At 40.1% G+C, this 18,172-nt stretch overlaps 1 protein-coding gene across 1 annotated transcript in view; it reads left to right on the forward strand.

The window, feature by feature from the left end:
• The window catches only part of LOC111588740 (cadherin-2-like), a 102,861-nt gene that overhangs the window by 40,095 nt on the left and 44,594 nt on the right, over positions 1–18,172 (forward strand). The window contains exons 3-4 of the mRNA XM_023299280.3: positions 11,519–11,748; positions 16,582–16,755. Of these exons, the coding sequence (XP_023155048.2) occupies positions 11,519–11,748; positions 16,582–16,755 (404 nt within the window). The remainder of the gene's footprint in view (positions 1–11,518; positions 11,749–16,581; positions 16,756–18,172) is intronic.

Consider the following 18,172-nt stretch of genomic DNA (forward strand, 5'->3'; position numbering starts at 1 on the left):
CTCCAGATTGACTCTGTTCTGCAGGGAGAGAGAGCAGGGCACAGCTCTGGAAACAAATAATTTTACATATTTTAGATAGCAAAAGAATGGAAAATCAATACGGTTGACACAAATAAAACTCTGGAAACCTGTGATCTGAGGCTATGTGAGCATGACGGTTGATGGAAAAGTTATACAGCTATGCTAATAATAACTGTAACCTGTTGTCTCCTTGTGGAGCCATACGACACTCTCAGTACTTTTTCATTGCTTGTAGCCCAACAGTCTTGGAATTTTTGATCATACTCCAATTGCTGGCTTAAAAATTTTAATATAATGCCCAACCCTACCTTGAATTTTGCATAAAGGAAGATGAAAATAGCCTCTCCATTTGACTCGTAAAGTATCGCTTTGTCCACATTTCCAAGGGTTCCTAAAGCGACGCGTCTGAGCAACATGAAAGCATCCAAATCTTGACTTCTTCATCCTCTCTTCATTTGGCAACCTGACAGCCAGCTGGTTATCGTCATCTGGTTAACCGCAGCCGCTCTGCTGTGTATTCACAAATCCAGACTTTCAAAATGGTCGGTCACAGTGAAGTTCCAAGGCTCACTGACACAAGCTATTTATGTGGTTGCTCTCTAAATCAGTTTATCTCCAGCTAACAGCGCTGCCCATCCTGACTGCAGAGGAACCAGGGCAGGGTGTTCGAAATGTCACTTTTTAATGCCTTCATAAGGTTGTTGTTCTAAATGACCGAGTCTGGCAGGAACATCTACATTTCATTTAAATTCATGAAATATTATACCCTCCATATTCTCTGTCTGCATAGGCTGGGTTGACAGAGAGAAGAAGGAAGTTGGCCTCTGGCTTCGCTCCTAGACAGAGTTTATCTAGCAACACCCAGCTGTCACTGTCAGACACACACACACACACACACACACACACACACACACACGCAAAGTTCAGCAGTGCTCGTGAGTATTTAGTCGACACAAAATTGCTTTGGAAGATTCACTAGTGAGGCTTTAATCCTGTTTAACTCTCTTTGTTGTCTTTTATTCGTTAGTGTGTGTGTATGCAGGCTCATATGTGCCCTATTTGTGCGTTATCTGCTTGTGTCTTGAGCATATCGCAGTGCTGCTATAGCTGGGCCTCCTCAAACAGTTTCATGCCTTAATATGGAGTTGGAATATGGACTCGTACGCATACGTCAATCCATTCACGAAGCTCCCGTTGAGCAGCAGAAGGTTTCATGGATCACATGTTTTCTGCAGGAGAAATGTCCTCAGGTTAAAGTCTGAGTGCATCCCAGTTTAATCGCATCCAGCTGACACTCACCGTGTCCTGCAGACACAAGACCAGCACACTGTTTGCTCTCGTGGCCTGGCCTTGATCGTTTTTTGGTGGACATCATCGCTGCTTTTGTTAATCATATAACGTTAGAATTTCCATTATTCAGCATGACTGAATGCAACTGGATTCTATGCTGCCAGCAGTTTTCTGAAAACATAAAGACAGATTCTTACTCTACCGAGAGCAGTTTGACTTTTCCTGCATCATCAGTGTGTCCAGTCTGTTAGTTTATGAGTGCATATTTACAAAACTAATGGCATTCCCATCAGCCAGGTTTGCTTTAGCATTGTTGTTGTGAGCATGTTAGTATGCTGATGTTAGCTTTTACCTCAAAAGGCTAAATCCAACTTTACAGAAATGCTAATAAACTAATTTCCCTCTTCTGGAGGGCTGAAGACTAACTTTAAAACATTTGTTCCACTGCTGCGCCCACTGCTGCGCTTTATTTAGTTGCATCCAACAGTTACCTTCTATATACACAGGTAATTTCTTACTTTGTTCTGTTTCATAGGGATGATCTCAGACTTCAAGTTAGACAAACATAGCTGCTCTTTGGCTTCATTTTAAGCAGTTCAGTTTTCATATAATTCCTTACTGCTTTGGTTTGCCACAGTCTTGTGCTGAAACGTTGTAGAGTGGTACGCTGCTTTGTCTGCACCACATCAGTCACAGTACAGGACAAGCTTTTTTTGAGCCATTGTGCTTTTTTTTTAACATTTCAATTTGCAGAGATGCTGCTCTGACAGGAAAAGCTCTGTTCTCAGCCACACACTCTTTGCAGTCAATACAATGCAAAATGTTACCCGTTTTATCACATATCAGTGATTCCCACAAGAATTTACTTGTGGTGTTGACTAGCAAGGTATGACCAATGTGGACACGAAGACTCCTGCAGGTTAGAAAAGGAGACTGTAGCCCAGTTTTATTGAAGCTGCAAGTTACCGATAAACACCTGAGGTACATTAGTAGACGCTACCAGACAGCTGTGCACGGAGAAGCCTCTAGTCTCCACTCAGTTATTGCAAGGTAGCAACTGTGTGACCAAAAATTAGTTTGAAAACAGGAAAATATGGTATTCTACTGTCAGTTGAAACCAAGTGATTTTATCTACCTGTGCAGACTGCCCAGACAACTGAATGAGAATGTTAAGTTGCACTTGATAGATATTTGGTCGCATTTGCAACCATAATAGTCACATACTGGAGTCTTGTTCTATACAATCACATTTAGTAAAATGTGTTGTAATTGTAAGAAACTTTGTTTTGAGATAAGACAAGATGAGATAATTTAAGACTTTATTTATCCCACTCTGGGGAAACATGCAGTGTTCTAACAACAAAGGGAATAGTGCAAAATTGTAGGGACATCAGTAGGAAAATGAAGACGGTGTTACCTGAATACTACGCTGAACTTTCTTTCTTCGTGAGAACTCTTGGAAGATGACAAGTCAGCTCACCTTCTCATTTCTTTGCATCTTCTTTTAACTTGTAAGCCTTTTGGGAGTTTACAGGTGACCGCATGCTGCCAAACACAGCATTTCCAATCAAACACAATACTGAGTTGTGAACACTAAATCATTTTTTTCCTGCCAGAAGCTGGGGTTTATACTTGAGTGATTAGATTTTTTCGGGGAGATTTGGTCAGATGTTTTTCCTGTCAAATGTCTGACTGGTGAAATCATTCTCAGACTGCTGTGGGAGGATTTCCAGTCAGTCAAACGTGTAATGAATCGGTCCTCACATGCCCTGAGGCGCTTCTAACCCTTCAAACTGTTTCATTAGGCTGGGTGTCAGAGGAGAGTTTGGGCGTCCCGGAGTGGCTTCGATGTGATTTTTTTTTTTTAAGGGTTTTACTTTGGTTTGACTAACAGCTTGATGAAAACACTGAGTTTTCATCACTTCAGAGGCATGAAAAGGTTATAATTTAGCAAAATTGGTAGCTGCAGTCCAAACAAATATTGAACATGTGAATCACTTGTCTTTATTTATTGCTCTGCCCTGGTTTCTCTCCCTGCATATTTAAGCACTTGCTTCCTCTGTCTGCTTAATTGTGGAGGAGTGTGGGTGGGTATTACTCATGCTGTGGGCTCCCAAACGTGTTGGACACGGGCACACTGTGGGGACAAAAATCAAGTTCCTGTAAAGTAAATTATTAAATTTTAAGGTGAAGACATGTTGAACGGTTAGGGATTGGGTTAGGGTTAAGTACGTATGATTAAGGTCTCGAGGAAATTAATTTCGATCAACATAATGTCCATGGTAGCACAACGCTGTGTGTGTGGTGCGTGTTTGTGTGTGTTGGGCTTTTCACAGGGGAATTACTGTGCGGATCATTTTCTTCCAGGAGGATATTGATCACATGCCAGTAATGCACTGATCAAGCAGCTCCTCTGTGGCACACTGAGGACTGGTTCTTGGCAATTATATTAATTATTGTCGCAGCCTGTTCTCTGCCAGTACTTTGTCTCAAAATGTGAAATTACACCAATTTCTTTATATTTAAAATTTCATAACCTTACAAATTCCATTTCACCAACTGTACTGTTATTGGTGTATATGTAGGCAGATACTGTTATTTCTCTTTTATTTACCCTGACTGCAGAGAAAACAAGATTAATTTTTTTTGAAACAGGAGATCTTTTAGTGACAGGTCTTTATAAAATGCAGCATTTTGTAATGTACTGAATAACATCCAGAGATTATATAATGTTGTTTTTCAAAAAGTAATCTAAAGTTGAGAGCTGATTACACTGTTAAAAAAATGTATATAGAACAGAAAAATTTGTAATTTTATGGATTTTTTTCCTCTCATTTGAAAGATTTTTTTCAATATTTTCGGCATACACTTAAATGCAGATACATTTACAACAATAGGCCCTATCTATGCATTATAACTTGCTGCCTGTCTGTTTGTGTAATTATATATTACGTATATTATTGGTAATTTCCTATACTTGACACACTTTTTTAGCTACCATGAATTTAGACCTAGAAGTCTGGCAATATTTAATTATTATGAACTGGATATGACAGGAACTTATGTTTTTTGTGTTTGAGCTGCACCATTTCAGAAACTATTAAATGTCATACATGCATTTTAGTTCTACAGATTTTCTGTTTCAAGCTTTTCCATATGCCAAATAGGTGAAAACTCCATAAAAAAGCAGCAGATGTTAGGAGGTTATGCAGGAACAAAAAAAAAAAAAAAAAAAAAGAGAGACAAGAACAAAGTCAGACTTTGTGAAATGTGTCATCTGAATGTTTTTACACACCTGCAGCTTCAGGCTACAGCTCCGTGATCTGTGCCCCCCGGCTTATATCTCCATCCATGTTGATGTTTTGTTCTGTTTGAATGCGAGAGGTTGAACTGAGAACCACCCACTGCTGCCCAGCAACATCTGAAAGCCCCACGCTTAGTTCTGCCCCAGTTCCCTCTGTGTCGGGGTGGAGGGCTGCTCATGTAGCAGCACAAGTGTTTTTGAGCAGAACCATGGATAATGTATGAACATTTACAACGAGCTTGTAGAGGCCATCAGACAGAGTGGAGGATGTTTAGACCAGAGTCTCAACAACCTTCTTTAGCTCAAACTTGGCCGTCAGCCATGATTTCTGCTGAGCACACTCATGAGATGGAGACGTCTTCATTTTAGAATCTTCAAGCCAAATGCCAGTTTATACACATAATCAAGTAATTTCTCATATTTTAAACCCTACTGCTGGTAAGGATCACAGAACAGCACAAAGTGCCATGAAAAGCAATTTGGCTCCTCATAATTCCGTCTATTTTTTGGGTGTATGACATGTAATTTAATAGCTAGACTAGATGTATATTACAGATATCTGTAATTCAATTCTTCCTTGTCAAAAATAATATTTCAGATATCCACACTGACATTCTTCCAGGACAAATGACATCGTTTTTACCATTCATGTGTTTCTCATTACAGATATCTGCAATTCAGCTGCAGACATCAGCAATGTGAATTGCAGATATCTGCAGAGGAAGTACTGGAATAATGACAAGTAAAACTGTAACTACAATTACATTCAAGTTTAATTACAATTTTGACAAGGCAAAATTACATTAGCGATATCTGTAGTTACCCCAGAAACTTTGACAAGTGGAATGTGGTTTGCTTTTTACTTGTGAATGTAGTCTTTTTACTTCCATGTTTTACTACCATGTCAAAGCAGCCTGTTCTAATAAATTCTGACCAGAAACCTAAAATGAACAAAGCTCTTGTTCTCCATGAAGTCCTTCCTAATGAGCTTTTCCTATTCCGTGGCATTTTCTAACAGTTTCATCCACCACAGCAGCTGCCATTACTTATGCTGACTCTTTTGAAGGGCTTTGCTGGATCAATATCCAGTGGAAAACCTTGCATAGGCAATGTCATGCTCAAGAATTCAGACCAGTCATAATGGCATTTGACATAACAGCAACTGATATTTTCACTCATCAAAACTGAATTACACATACCTCTAACTGTGTTCTTGAATGAAAATGGTGACTAGTCATGGTATCACTATGAGCAGTCAGAATTAGATTCTGTAATGATAATTACAGAGATAGTGAATGTTAAAACATCTTGCCACAGACCGTCACAAACAGCAACTTGACTTTTTTTTTTATATCAAGGATCAAGGATGGGATTGAAGCAGCCGTTATCTTCCTGATATGCTGACATGATAATGGCGCCCTCAGGACTCTTCTGCCATCCAGCCACAGAGAAGCACTGCTGTGAGACTATCCAGCCAAAAGTCTAACCCTTTTATTAAATTCAGTCTGATGCACTTTGTTCTGATGGATATGATACGGTTCGATGGATGTTTACCGCAGAACACTGCAGTGTCAGTGGGCGACAAACTTTTTTTGCGACGCGATGCCTTAAAACGAAGTGACTGCTACCTTGTCAAGGCGTGCGTATGGTGAACAGCTCAACCAGAAAATGATTTTGCCTCTTCAGCTTGTTTGATTTGATTCATCGTTGCAGGAAGCCTGGAGGCTGAGAAGTCTTTAATATTTCACAAGATAGGAAGGAAAAACATACATGATGTGCATTTGAAGGCACACAGAGGAATGTTTTTTTTCTCCTATTATTTCAACGCTCAGCTCATCTGGAGCAACATTTTCAATATTTATTTCACCATTTCACCAAAGCATTAAGAATCACATGCAGAGCTTTAATCATATAGTCCACATGCATTAATAACTAATATTAGCAATAGCTTTTTTTGTATAGCACATATCACAACACAGTTACAATAAAAAAAAAAAAAGCCAGAAAGTGTGAGTTTAAGAAGATATTTAAAGGAAGGCAGGAGACATGTTTTCTTTATGGATTTTTATGAGCATTTTGTGGTATTGGAATCAAAAAAGGAAGCGTCAAAATTTGAAGACTTTCTCAATTTAGCAAGAAAGTTGACAACTAGCTTGATGTAGTTCTGAGTTAATGAGCCTCATGGAACATTTTTTTCAAAATATGTTCTGGCAAAGCAAACCCTAAAGTAACATGACTGATCAGCTTTTTCTGCTTTATTCATTGCCTTTGTCTGCAGAGAGCATGAAACATTACTGATACCAGCTGACATGAAAGAGAAATTACAGCTTATGTGATTGAACTTGATTCCTAGATGGACAAAATTTAGTTTGTTTTCTCTTCGTCTTCTTCATATTTTTTTTTTTCGCTGGTAAGCAGCCAAGCAACTGGTTTTGTTTCAGGCCTCTTCTATTGTGTTGTGTTGTGTTGCATTTTCTATTTGTGACATTTCAAAGGGTCCACTGACAGATTTTGGAACCATAAGTCGGGTGCTACCAGGGAATTGCTGCTGTCAAACAGAATTCCATTCACATTGTTAATGTTGCAGCCTGATGCACTAGAAAAACAACAAATATGTGACATAAATGTGTGTAGTTACATCCCAGGAGGTACACCAAGCAGTACAATCATTAGGCTTCCAACCCTGCAGGACTGTCCATGACGAGACAAACACTCATTCAGAGGGTCACAGTAGCTTTTGTCGCTGCTTCCACACGCTCTTCCATGATCACCTGCTCTTAATAATCTTCTATCCTTATTTCCAGCCAGCCATCAAGCACATTTTAAATCAGCTTTTACACTAGCAAAAATAAGCTGAGACTAACGCGTTTTTATCAGCTGAGGGGAGGTGAATTAATTAGGACTGAATGTGAAAAACAAGATTATGAAATATGGCCTGATGAGTGTTATCTTTAGCACCATTACAGGTTACAGTAGCCGCTTAGTGGCTGGGAAAACTTCTGTATTTGCTCAGCCGCGATGGCAACAAATCTGTAGCCAGTCTTGTCTGTTGATTGGCTTATTTGGTCCGGACTAAAATAGCTCAACAACTGTCCGGTTAATTCTTCTGACTTTTGTCTTCTCTTGACTAGCTCCACTGGCAGGTCAAACTTACATTAATTTACCCATTAAAATATTGTTAAATGCATTGGAACAAAATATTGCACAAACCTTTATCGTTTGCCGACTTATACCAATTAACCAACATTAAAACCGACTGTCGATTACTGTATTGGTTCCCCTTGTGCCAACAAAACAGCCCTGACTCGGCTTCTGGGGTTATTCTGCGCTCTCCCTGGCACCAAGGCGTTATCAGCAGATTCTTTGCGTCCTGTAGGTTGTTGAGTGGGTTCTACATGGATCAGGCTCGTTCTGGTGCAACTCAAAGAAGCTTGATCACTTTGGGATCTGGAGAGTTTGGAGGCTGAGTCGACCATTGGGCTCTTGCTAATGTTCCACGAGCCCATTCCTCAGCTGCAATGAGGCTGTTCTTGGTCTGCAGCAACATGTAGGCAGGTTTTTTCACTGCATTGTTACAAGATAATGAATGTTGTTTACGTCACCTGTCAGTGGTTTTATTGCTGTGGGTGATCAGTGAAGTGCAGCCTCACAGATCCACTCACGACTGGTCTCATTGATTAGCGAACAACGTACAGAACTCAAGTAACATCAGCAGGCGTCAGTTTTAGCAGGACTGACGGTTGCTTTCACCTATGGAGAAGGGAAATGTAATCAGTGGGAGATCATATCAGCTGTATTTAATGAACATTAATGCCATAACTGACCTGCTGTCTGGAAAATGAGCTCCCTGCAAGCTGGTGTCGGCCCAAGGTCGATTGTGAGGGAAAGAAACAGTGTGTCAGGCATATTTATTCAACATTTTATATCTTCTTCTAGTCATCTCACTCTCAGGTTGTAATGTCTGATTGTGAACTAAACTCAGAAATCTTAAGTACTTGGGCTTCTTCTGCCAGAGAACATATTACAGATGTGAGCCACATCTTTGAGTGTAAATAATTTAGAACTTTTGGTACCAGTCTGGTGTTGTATAATGATATCCAACTCCAGCACCGTTGCTGACATGATCGGTAGATTATTAGTCAGTTTATCACCTGCATGTCAATTGTTTATCAAGCAAAATGGCATCAATCCCACCTCCTCGCAAATGAGGAGCTGCTGTTGCCATTTAAGAAAATCTGAAATGGGCCTTAACAGTTAATCAAATTCAGATTGGACAGTTTGAAATTGTAGTATCACAATTGCCAAATAGCAAAAGCTGCAATTCAAGATATACAAGTTGTGGCTAATAAATAATGAGAATAATACTGTAATTTATTGTTGTTTAATTTGATTGGTGGAAACTTTCAGAGGTTGTTTTTGCCGATAGATGAATTTATGCTACCTGGTTCCGACTCGCACGCTGTGGTTCAACTGAAATAATCCCAGTCTCATTATTTAATAGCCACACATCATACATTTAAAGTGCATCTTATGTGCTTCGTCACGTTTTAAATCAATTACAAAGTGAATACTGAACTGAAACATGACCAAATTAAATCAGAATCTGTCTGAAAAATTGCACTTTATTATTATATTTTCAAATCATTCAAGCCTATTTTTGAGAAATTGTCAATTTTTGTGGTTTTGTAAGGAACAAACAAGCAATTAACAGATGCCAGTTCTGGTTCTAGGAAGCTGCCAAGAACATTTTTTATGATTTTTAGTAAACTGATAGATTCCGTAATTAATTGAAAATATGACCTACAGATTGATTGATACCAAAATGAACTCTTACAGCTGTAATGCTGAAATCATGATGGAAAACAGACACTGACATCACAGGAAATGTCATCTTGTTAGTGGGTGGCGTAAGCATCAAAACAGTGTTTATTGCTGAGGAAATCATATCTTATCATATAGTTTCTTGTTTCCAGTTTCCTTTCCTGGTTTGTTACTGCTTGTCAGAAGCAGCACTTGGACTGAAACTGGGCTGCAGCCTTGATCGGCCTCTTTACCCCAGCTGAGGCGCTGGAATAGAGAACGGAAGCTGTTTCGGATGCACTGACTTGTTGTTAATGCGCCAACTGTGATGAGCTGACATTTGCCATTGACGGCTTTGTTCTGCATGAGTGTTCTTGCGTCTGCTTGAATCACGTTGTCAACAAAGTTGTGATGATTTCTGGTGAAATGCAGTCACAGTGCTGCGCACTTCCCCCAGGAGTCACAAAAGCCATTTCTGCTGTGAAGGTAGGCTAAGTTGGCAAACGAAGAAAGTGGTGAGCTCTGCAGTGAGGAGACAAACCTGCTGGTCATCAGCTGTGGGATTTACAGGCAGAATAAACCTTCAGGTCAGGTCCATCAGTCTCTCCTCTCATGCTCATCTAAATACAAGTCGGTTTTATATATTATTTTTCCTTATTCTTCCATTTTCTCTGAAGCAGCTTTAAAGAACATCATGATTGGTTATCCACAGGTTGCTGTGACCTTTCTCACAATCTCCAGGTTACATCTGTTGTGATGCACACAGGGTAAATGGTAGTAACCACCTAGCAGCATGCACTGTGATGTGCTCAGTAGGCCACTGCAGCTCTTTGTTGGATGGTAAAAATTGTGTGTTGCTGTTTCATCTGGCCCCATTCGAAGAAATGAGAAGGTTATGTTGTTCGCACAGGGCTGCTGTCAGTCTGAATTAGGGCTACATGATATATAACATCAGCATTGGCACTGCGTTTTGTGCACGTGCAATACTCACATCACATGAAATCACATGAAGTGCAATGTAAAGTACAGCAAATGAACTCAAACACATAGCCCTACAACTTTATTTGCTGCTTGAAGCAAAAAACTAAATAAATGAAAAAAGTCACACAGTGCTTGTTTTCAAGGACCGAAAAGAGTCTGTGTGATAGAACGTAATTTATTGTGACTTATGAGTTCTTCCACTGAGTTGTTTTTCTTCAGGTATGTTTGAAGGTTTTACATGTGCACGTCAAAATGAACAATGCTGGAATAGAAGATTTGGTTGCAAAATAAGCTGCACAATAAATGGAATCATGATCATAATAATGAACATGATCAACTGCAATATCAAAGCTTAAAATGCTCTGCTTATATTAAACAGCCCATTCAGATAAAATTACTTGGTTATATCTTGATTAAATCTGACATTAAAACACCCTATTTCACTCTTCACACATCTGTCTAAGTTGCTATGCTACAAAATCTGAGTGGGGACTAGAGGCTTCTCTGTGCACAGCCGCCTAACTAGCATCTACAGAAGCCTGCATGCGAAGCATTTCGGGTGAATTGTTCTGTCTATTGAGAAGCAGATGTTCTGCGAATCAGTCGTTTTGGGCATCATTTTATTTGTATTTTGCCTTTCTGAGGTGCAAATCCAAGTGAAGATTATAAAAGACTGTTTTGATGCAAAGATTTGTACTTTAGCAGGAATGTAGCTCAACATAGATGTGAAAGCAGTGCGGTGCTGTGGAAAAATTATCTGACCCTCACCAAACCCTGACCTCAACCCCATCCAATACCTTTGGGATGAATTCACTTTTTCCATTTTGAGCTGAATACCTCCAACCAAAGGCAACGTGTTTCTGTCTTTTGTATCCTTTCCTATCCTGTCATTCAGCCTGGCATGTGTGTGGTATTAGGGTTAAATGATGAAATGAAATAAATGACAGCTTGTGGAGATGATCCTCCTGGTAGATTCAGCAAGGAAGGAAAAGTTAAGCACCCTGTGAGCCAGCTGCTGGGTGTATTTAGATATCTAACCACTCATACAGACACATTATGGAGGTGATTAATGTGTTTTTCCACTCAGTCTGACATCTGTGTCTGCCTTTCTGTCTTCCACAGTGAGCTTCATGGACTGCAGAGCAGGGAAGGTGTGGTTCAAGGTTGGAGATTCGTCTGATTTCAGCGTGACTGAGGAAGGTGGGGTCTACGCCCTGCGGCGCCTGAGCCTGGTGGGAAAGGAAAAGGCCGTGGTGGTGGTCTACGCTCATGATCTGCAGTCCAAACAGGTCTGGAAGGCCAGAGTTCACCTCCATGTTCATCCAAGCAGCAGCAGCACTGGACCCGAGCAGGTACAACCACAGCAGTCGTTTCCATGTCGTCCCTCGTGTGGTATTCACCTATTTACTGTCAATAACCACAACAGGAGTCTTTAATTATACTGTTTTGTTTGCAGACACACAGCATTTTCAATTTCCTGCTCACATTGTTTGATTAAAGACACTCCGGTGACAGATCTTGATTTTCTGATCTGCTGTTGTTTTTATTTACTGTTGAGACACACTCAACACTTCCTCTGTGCTCTTCTGTCGTCTTGATAAATTCAGTAGAACATAATTTTCTACAGCGCTAATTCTACACAAAGAGCGTCATGTCATTCTCAACACTGCTGCTCTCAGAAACAGAGCACTTTTCATTCAGTAATGACTTTTAGCCACTAGCAGTTTGGCCGTTTTAATCACACTTAAGCCAGTGTCAATGAAACTCACATGTATTCATTTGAAAGCCTTAAAGTGCACTCTTCATTTGCCTTTAATAGGAAAACACGTGAGAAATGTTGAGTTTCAATGACATTACAAGCAATTGATAATAAAAGGTGAGCAAGTGATGATTATGGCACGACTGTTGTACAAGAGGAAATGGTGCTGTGAGCATTTGCACGATGCTGAATTTACTGTGAGGGCGACAAAAGTACTGGTAATTCCTCTATTAAAATATTTTAAGTGTATACTGATTTTTTGAAATGAATACTTTTTAGAATAGCCATTTTTTTTAGCCTTTGTAGCCATTTTCAATACCGTTTTCTTGGGTTAAGTTATCAGTAAATGGTGCTTAAATGTGACATCATAAAACAATATGAATAACCCTCTGAAGCCAAAATCTGCTGGCAGGATTCAAAGGCATGTGACAAAAAAAACAGCAAAATTACACAAAATTATCAGAAGCCAGAATCTTTAAAAACAAAAAGAATCGTTACAGTTTCAACTTTGCAATGGTCCTTGAACCAATCATGTTTGACCTCAAGTTCTTTCAGAAAATTAACCAAATGTAAGCTTAAAACTATGATGTTTCATCAAAATAACTTTATTTTACAATGCTTCATTTAAAAATGTACCAGAAACAAAAAGTTTGCACCAGATTCTGTAAAAAACAAAAAAAATCTGTGTTCCTTGTTGCAACCAGGAAACTATGAGTGACTCAGCTGAGACCAGCAGTCACATGACAAAAAATCTTTTAATCTTTTAAGATGAACTGCAGGTTGTGTTTACTCAGAGCAGGTGGGAACAACGTGTGAAAGCAAATTAAAACTGTAAGGATTAAAAGGATGTTTAAGTTTTCTGTACTTGTAGCCATGGTTGTGCTGTTTTCAATTAAGGTCCAGGACTTTATATTACAGTGAAAAATGAGCCCGCAGAGACCAAAATGTGACAGGAGTGAAAAACATCCAGAAACTGCTCAGGGTTTAGAGAATTAATAGGCTCATAACTGGTTAATGGTATCATATTCAAGGAGTCCTTATTGCATTTATTATTTCCAATATTCCAAAATTTTTATTCAACCGCTGTTGCAGGTATGCGTTCACACATACCTTCATCTGAGTCTGAGGAAGCCAGCATGTGTTAGAAATGTAATTTCTGCCCCACCACCAACCGTCTCCACCCCCTGCTTCACTACGAGCAGATATAAAATCACAGCTTTTCCAGCCCAGCAGGCGTCTGAGGTTGGCCAAGTGCTGATTGCAGAGACAAAGCGAGTCAAACAGCCATCTGTTAGTTTGTTTCATGTACAACAGTGATAATAAGGCCCTCTGCATGTATTTAGACAAGGCGGTGGCTTTGATTGGCTGTTCTTCTAAACAGAGCCCAGAAATAGCCGGCTGCCATATGCTTTAGCTGCTATCAGCATCGCTCGCTGCAGTCGACGAGGAGGAGAATCACAGAGAGCGAAAGAAGCTGTCAACAATCCTTCATAAGGGAAACTCATGAGGAACAGCCATGGCAGTTAACAGCTCGTCATTTGGCAGGGGAGCAGAGTCAGCAGTGCTGAGCCCTTCAGCTGAGGGGCAGGAGCAGGGCTGTTATCAAATGAAACTGTAGAGTGAGACAAACAGGCGCCACCTCCACAACTCTCCAAGCTCCAAATGTCAGTACAATCCACCTCAGTCGTATGAAGAGTTCAGTCTCTGACCTTTCTGACCTTCTAGAGGAATGGGATGTGCATCAGTTTTAAGAATGAGTGTAGTTTTCAAATCGTGCAAAGTTAGAACAGATTCCTCCTGTGTGATAATCACATGTGCACATTACTACTTTGTCTTGCCTGGAGTCATTTTTATTCAATGTCACAAGACAAGAATGGAAAATTAACAATCACAGTTTTGTAAAGAAGCAGCAAATAATGACTATCAAAGAAAGTGTCATTTGGAGCAGGAATCCTTACACTCTGGGTTGAGTGAAGCTGTGCTTCAGCACATAAGGAGCTGTTTGAATCATGATTTCAGTAATCAGTTATGAAATGCGTTACATTGTTACATCTTTTGGATCATCTTGAAACTTCTATTCAGTCATTATAGAAAGAGATCACCCAATAAAACATCGTAGCGACCCTGTGAGAGCAATGTAGACAAACCAATAATGCATTTCTGCTGTATAGAGAGCTGCTGTACATCGAATGAGACGCAGTTCAGACAGCAGCAGCCATAAATGAAACCCCAAACCAGCAGCTACATAATCATATGATTGTTCCAAGTCGCAAAAATACAATTATAGTGTGGAGTGTAGATGCGTTGAGCAGCATTAGATCAGTGACTGAACTTCTTCAGTGTGCAAAACAACATCCTCATTCTCCTCTTCACCACAGTCAGGAGACCTGCACTGAAGCTCAAACATACTCATCATTCTTTTACTGGACAAGGTTTCTAGTTATGTTGAAGTTCTGTCCTATTTTTCCTGATAGCAAGCAGATTAACAGTTTTTTTCTTGACGTCAACTGCCTTATGCTACGTGTGTTAGTCACACCATATAATACAAGTGTGTAACCAGAGTGATCAAATTATTACCCAGTCCACAGTGTTATTATAAAATATGAGTCACATTCAGTGCTCAACTGCTTAGTCTCTATTCAGCAGTTATTCCATTTCTTTTCCTGCTATTTTCATTGCTGTTAAAGAGCCCATATTATACACATTAGGTTGTTTTTAATTTTATTTGTTTTTAATTTTTATTTTAGAATATGTTTACCTGCTTTAATGTCCAATAAATACAGATCTTTTCTCATAATATACATTGCAGCAGCATCTTTTCTCACCCTGTCAGAAGAGTGTAGCGCCTGTCTCTTTAAGGCACCACTCCCTAAAAGTTCAGTCTGCTCTGATTGGTCAGCTAGCCCGACAAATGTCAAGTAATTTTAGTTCAGTATCTCAGGCGTTCTTCAAATGTCATCTATGTCATCATATGATGACATAGATAAGTAATGGAAGAAAAGCCTGGACTTCAAACAAGGTGTTTCAGGCAGGTAAGAAACAGTGTTTTCTGTGGGAGAGAATAATTCCCTTGCATTCACAAAAAAACAGCTATATAACACACTGGAAGAAAGGGAAAAACATAAAGACCTTATTATGGGCTCATAAAAATAGTAAAGTGTAACTCACCACATTCTCTGCAATTGTTTTTTAATTAAACATCACTTCTAGTCATTTTTTTACCTTGTTAAAATGTCACTGTAGTGTCTTTTTTAGATACTAGAAGACACGTCATGTAAGTATAAATTAGCAGTCAACATCATGACTGAAACTGACTTTGAAACTGCAGATTATTGATGACCGTCTCAAAAACGTGGATTCGGACTTCCAGGGTTTCGTGTGCAACAAACCTAAAGAACCAATCCTCTCAACTTGCATTGTTGGACTTTCTGAATCACTGTTATTCTTCATAATCAGTTTCTGTTTCTAACATTTATGGCTGAATTACTTCAAGATTAAAACTTGTAGTGTCAGCAGAGATGAAAGTGAGCTGGTGTGCTCCAGCTAAAGCAACTGGGGAGGGGTGAGTGCAAAGACAGAGGCAGGGATTTCATGGATCTGCACATTGTAGAGGAAACAACAGTGTAGAGTTACATGTAAGCTATTTTGATGCAGGAAGGGATTATTTCAAGGAAAAACCTTCTAAATATGCAACTTGGATACACAGAAATGAGTTCTCAGGGATTTAATCAATGACCGAAGAGAGACTTTGAAAGACTTAGAACATTTTGCTGAAAACATGTGGTCCTCCCCTTATTCAGATCACTTCCTCAAAAAATCACTTTGAAATGTAATCGTTAAGCTCAGCTATAACTCATTTACATGAGACAGTCTGTCAGTACCATCACTGACTGTTTAATTCAGGTGTCAGATCGTCCTTCTTTATCAGTTTATGTGGATAGTAAAATGATAACTCAGTTCTCTTTTTGTATTTACTTTTACAAAGCACCCTATGAATTTGTTTGTAGTGTTTGTGGGTGTGATTCATGAATGAAATTTAATTAAATTTGCTGAGAACACCTATTCCTGTCTCCAAGGTCAGTGGCTGAACTCCTCTTGAGCCGCAGGTGAATGATGGGAGGGCAGAGTAAATGAGAAGCTCTTTCTTTTCCTTATCGTCGTCTTTGAACCCTGCAGCGTCGCTGCTCAGTGCCCAGTCATGCAGATCTGTGGCTGCAGAGGACACACACACCCACATGGTGACAGGTGGTGGTCATTAATCAGGCACACTATAATGAGGGCATTAATCCAAGCCAGTGGAATGAGGTCAGAAATATCCTGAGTCACCAAGCCTTCCCAGAACTCAGCTGGGCCGTGTGCGTTTGTGTCTCTGTGAGCGTCTAGCCTTGCACACAAGATACACAATGCTTGTTTACTGTCTCTGCAGGTAAAGCCCAGTGATGCAACACTGACCCAGCAGGTACCAGAGATCTTGTTTCCATGGCGCAGCGTGGTTGTCAGGGGTGATGGCACTCTGAGGCGGGCGAAGAGGGACTGGGTCATTCCGCCTATCAACGTCCCCGAGAACTCACGAGGACAGTTCCCCGAGGACCTAGTCAGGGTAAGACACACTCTCACACAAAAGCAGGACTGTCTTCCAGTAGCTGTGAGGACCCTTCACTGACTCGCCCTGAAGCCATAAAACAAGAGAAATGCAATAAAGCAAAGAACATAAATGCGCATACCTTCATTAAAATAATCAGACGCGATTGAAATGGACAACAACAACAAAATATAACTAATCCATTGCAAGAAACAAGAGGATGTTGTTAGTTAACACCCAGGCAGACCTAACACAGCCAGACAAAGCAGCATGAAAAGTGAAAGCAGCTTCACCTTGCATTTAAAGCTTGCAACACATAAAAGCCCACTCAGATGACCTTAGAGGTCCTACGAGCCTATCAGAGATGTACGCCGGAGCAAGACGATGCACTGCTTCTCAGACAAGGAGTATGAATTCCAAAGTGAGCCTGAAGCCGATGCAGACATCTGAGAATGTGCTTCCATGGGACAAATACATTGTATTTTTGGATAATGTGAAACAGCAGCAGAGTGAGAGCTGGACCACAGGGGATGGCACATTATAATACCAGACGTGAAGGGTCAGATTTAGAGGAGACGATGTTGTATGAATGTGCTTTGTTTTTGTTAAAAGATATCCAGCTTTATGTACATGTCTACATTTAGAGTGTTTCTCTTTTCTGCTGCAGTCTTCTTTATGGCTCTTCCATCTGCACTGTGTTTATGCCTCCTTTTCACGTGGAATTTTCCAGTAAAACTAACCGTCTCAAATACTGTGACCTCAGTAAATGAGCAGAATACAGAGTCATCCTCTGTATATCTCCTCCGATTATTTGCATGATCCTCCCTTAAGTGCATGTGCAGCGAGGAGAGGGCTGCACTTATTCTAACACAAACCGTTGCTCCATCCTGCTGCACTGTAAATGCAACACACACATTTGGAACAAAATGCATCACATCTGCAACCAAAATACAGGCACGAAAAACACAGTAAATCTGACCTAAAGATGTAGAAATATATTGTCGCTTTAGGCTGAACGTGAGAAAACTACCGTCCCAGACCTTTTAACTTGTTAGCTGACTTCCAGTGTCTAAAATGGATTAACAGTCAGCCAAACTGTTCTCATGAGTCACCTCCTCTTTCAAAAATTGAACGCGTTAGTTCAGACAGGCCACGAAGTCAAGCTCAGCCCACAGTCTTTGTACATCAGCTGATTGTACCTGACCTCAATGTCACCCCACATCAGCGCAGGGCTCAGCTGATTCCCTCTTATGAATCCAGTTGGCGAATCTCAATGAGAGCGTCCTATTTAAGCTACTTCAGTCTACCCTCCCCTTGCTGTTTCTTCTTCTCTGCTCTAGTCTTTAAATACATGCACACTAATACATTCGACATTTTAAAATTCATTACTTCTGCCATGTTTGCACCCAGTGTCCACACTTCTGTGGAATATTAG

The sequence above is a fragment of the Amphiprion ocellaris genome, chromosome 2, assembly GCF_022539595.1.
Source record: "Amphiprion ocellaris isolate individual 3 ecotype Okinawa chromosome 2, ASM2253959v1, whole genome shotgun sequence".
NCBI lineage: Eukaryota > Metazoa > Chordata > Actinopteri > Pomacentridae > Amphiprion > Amphiprion ocellaris.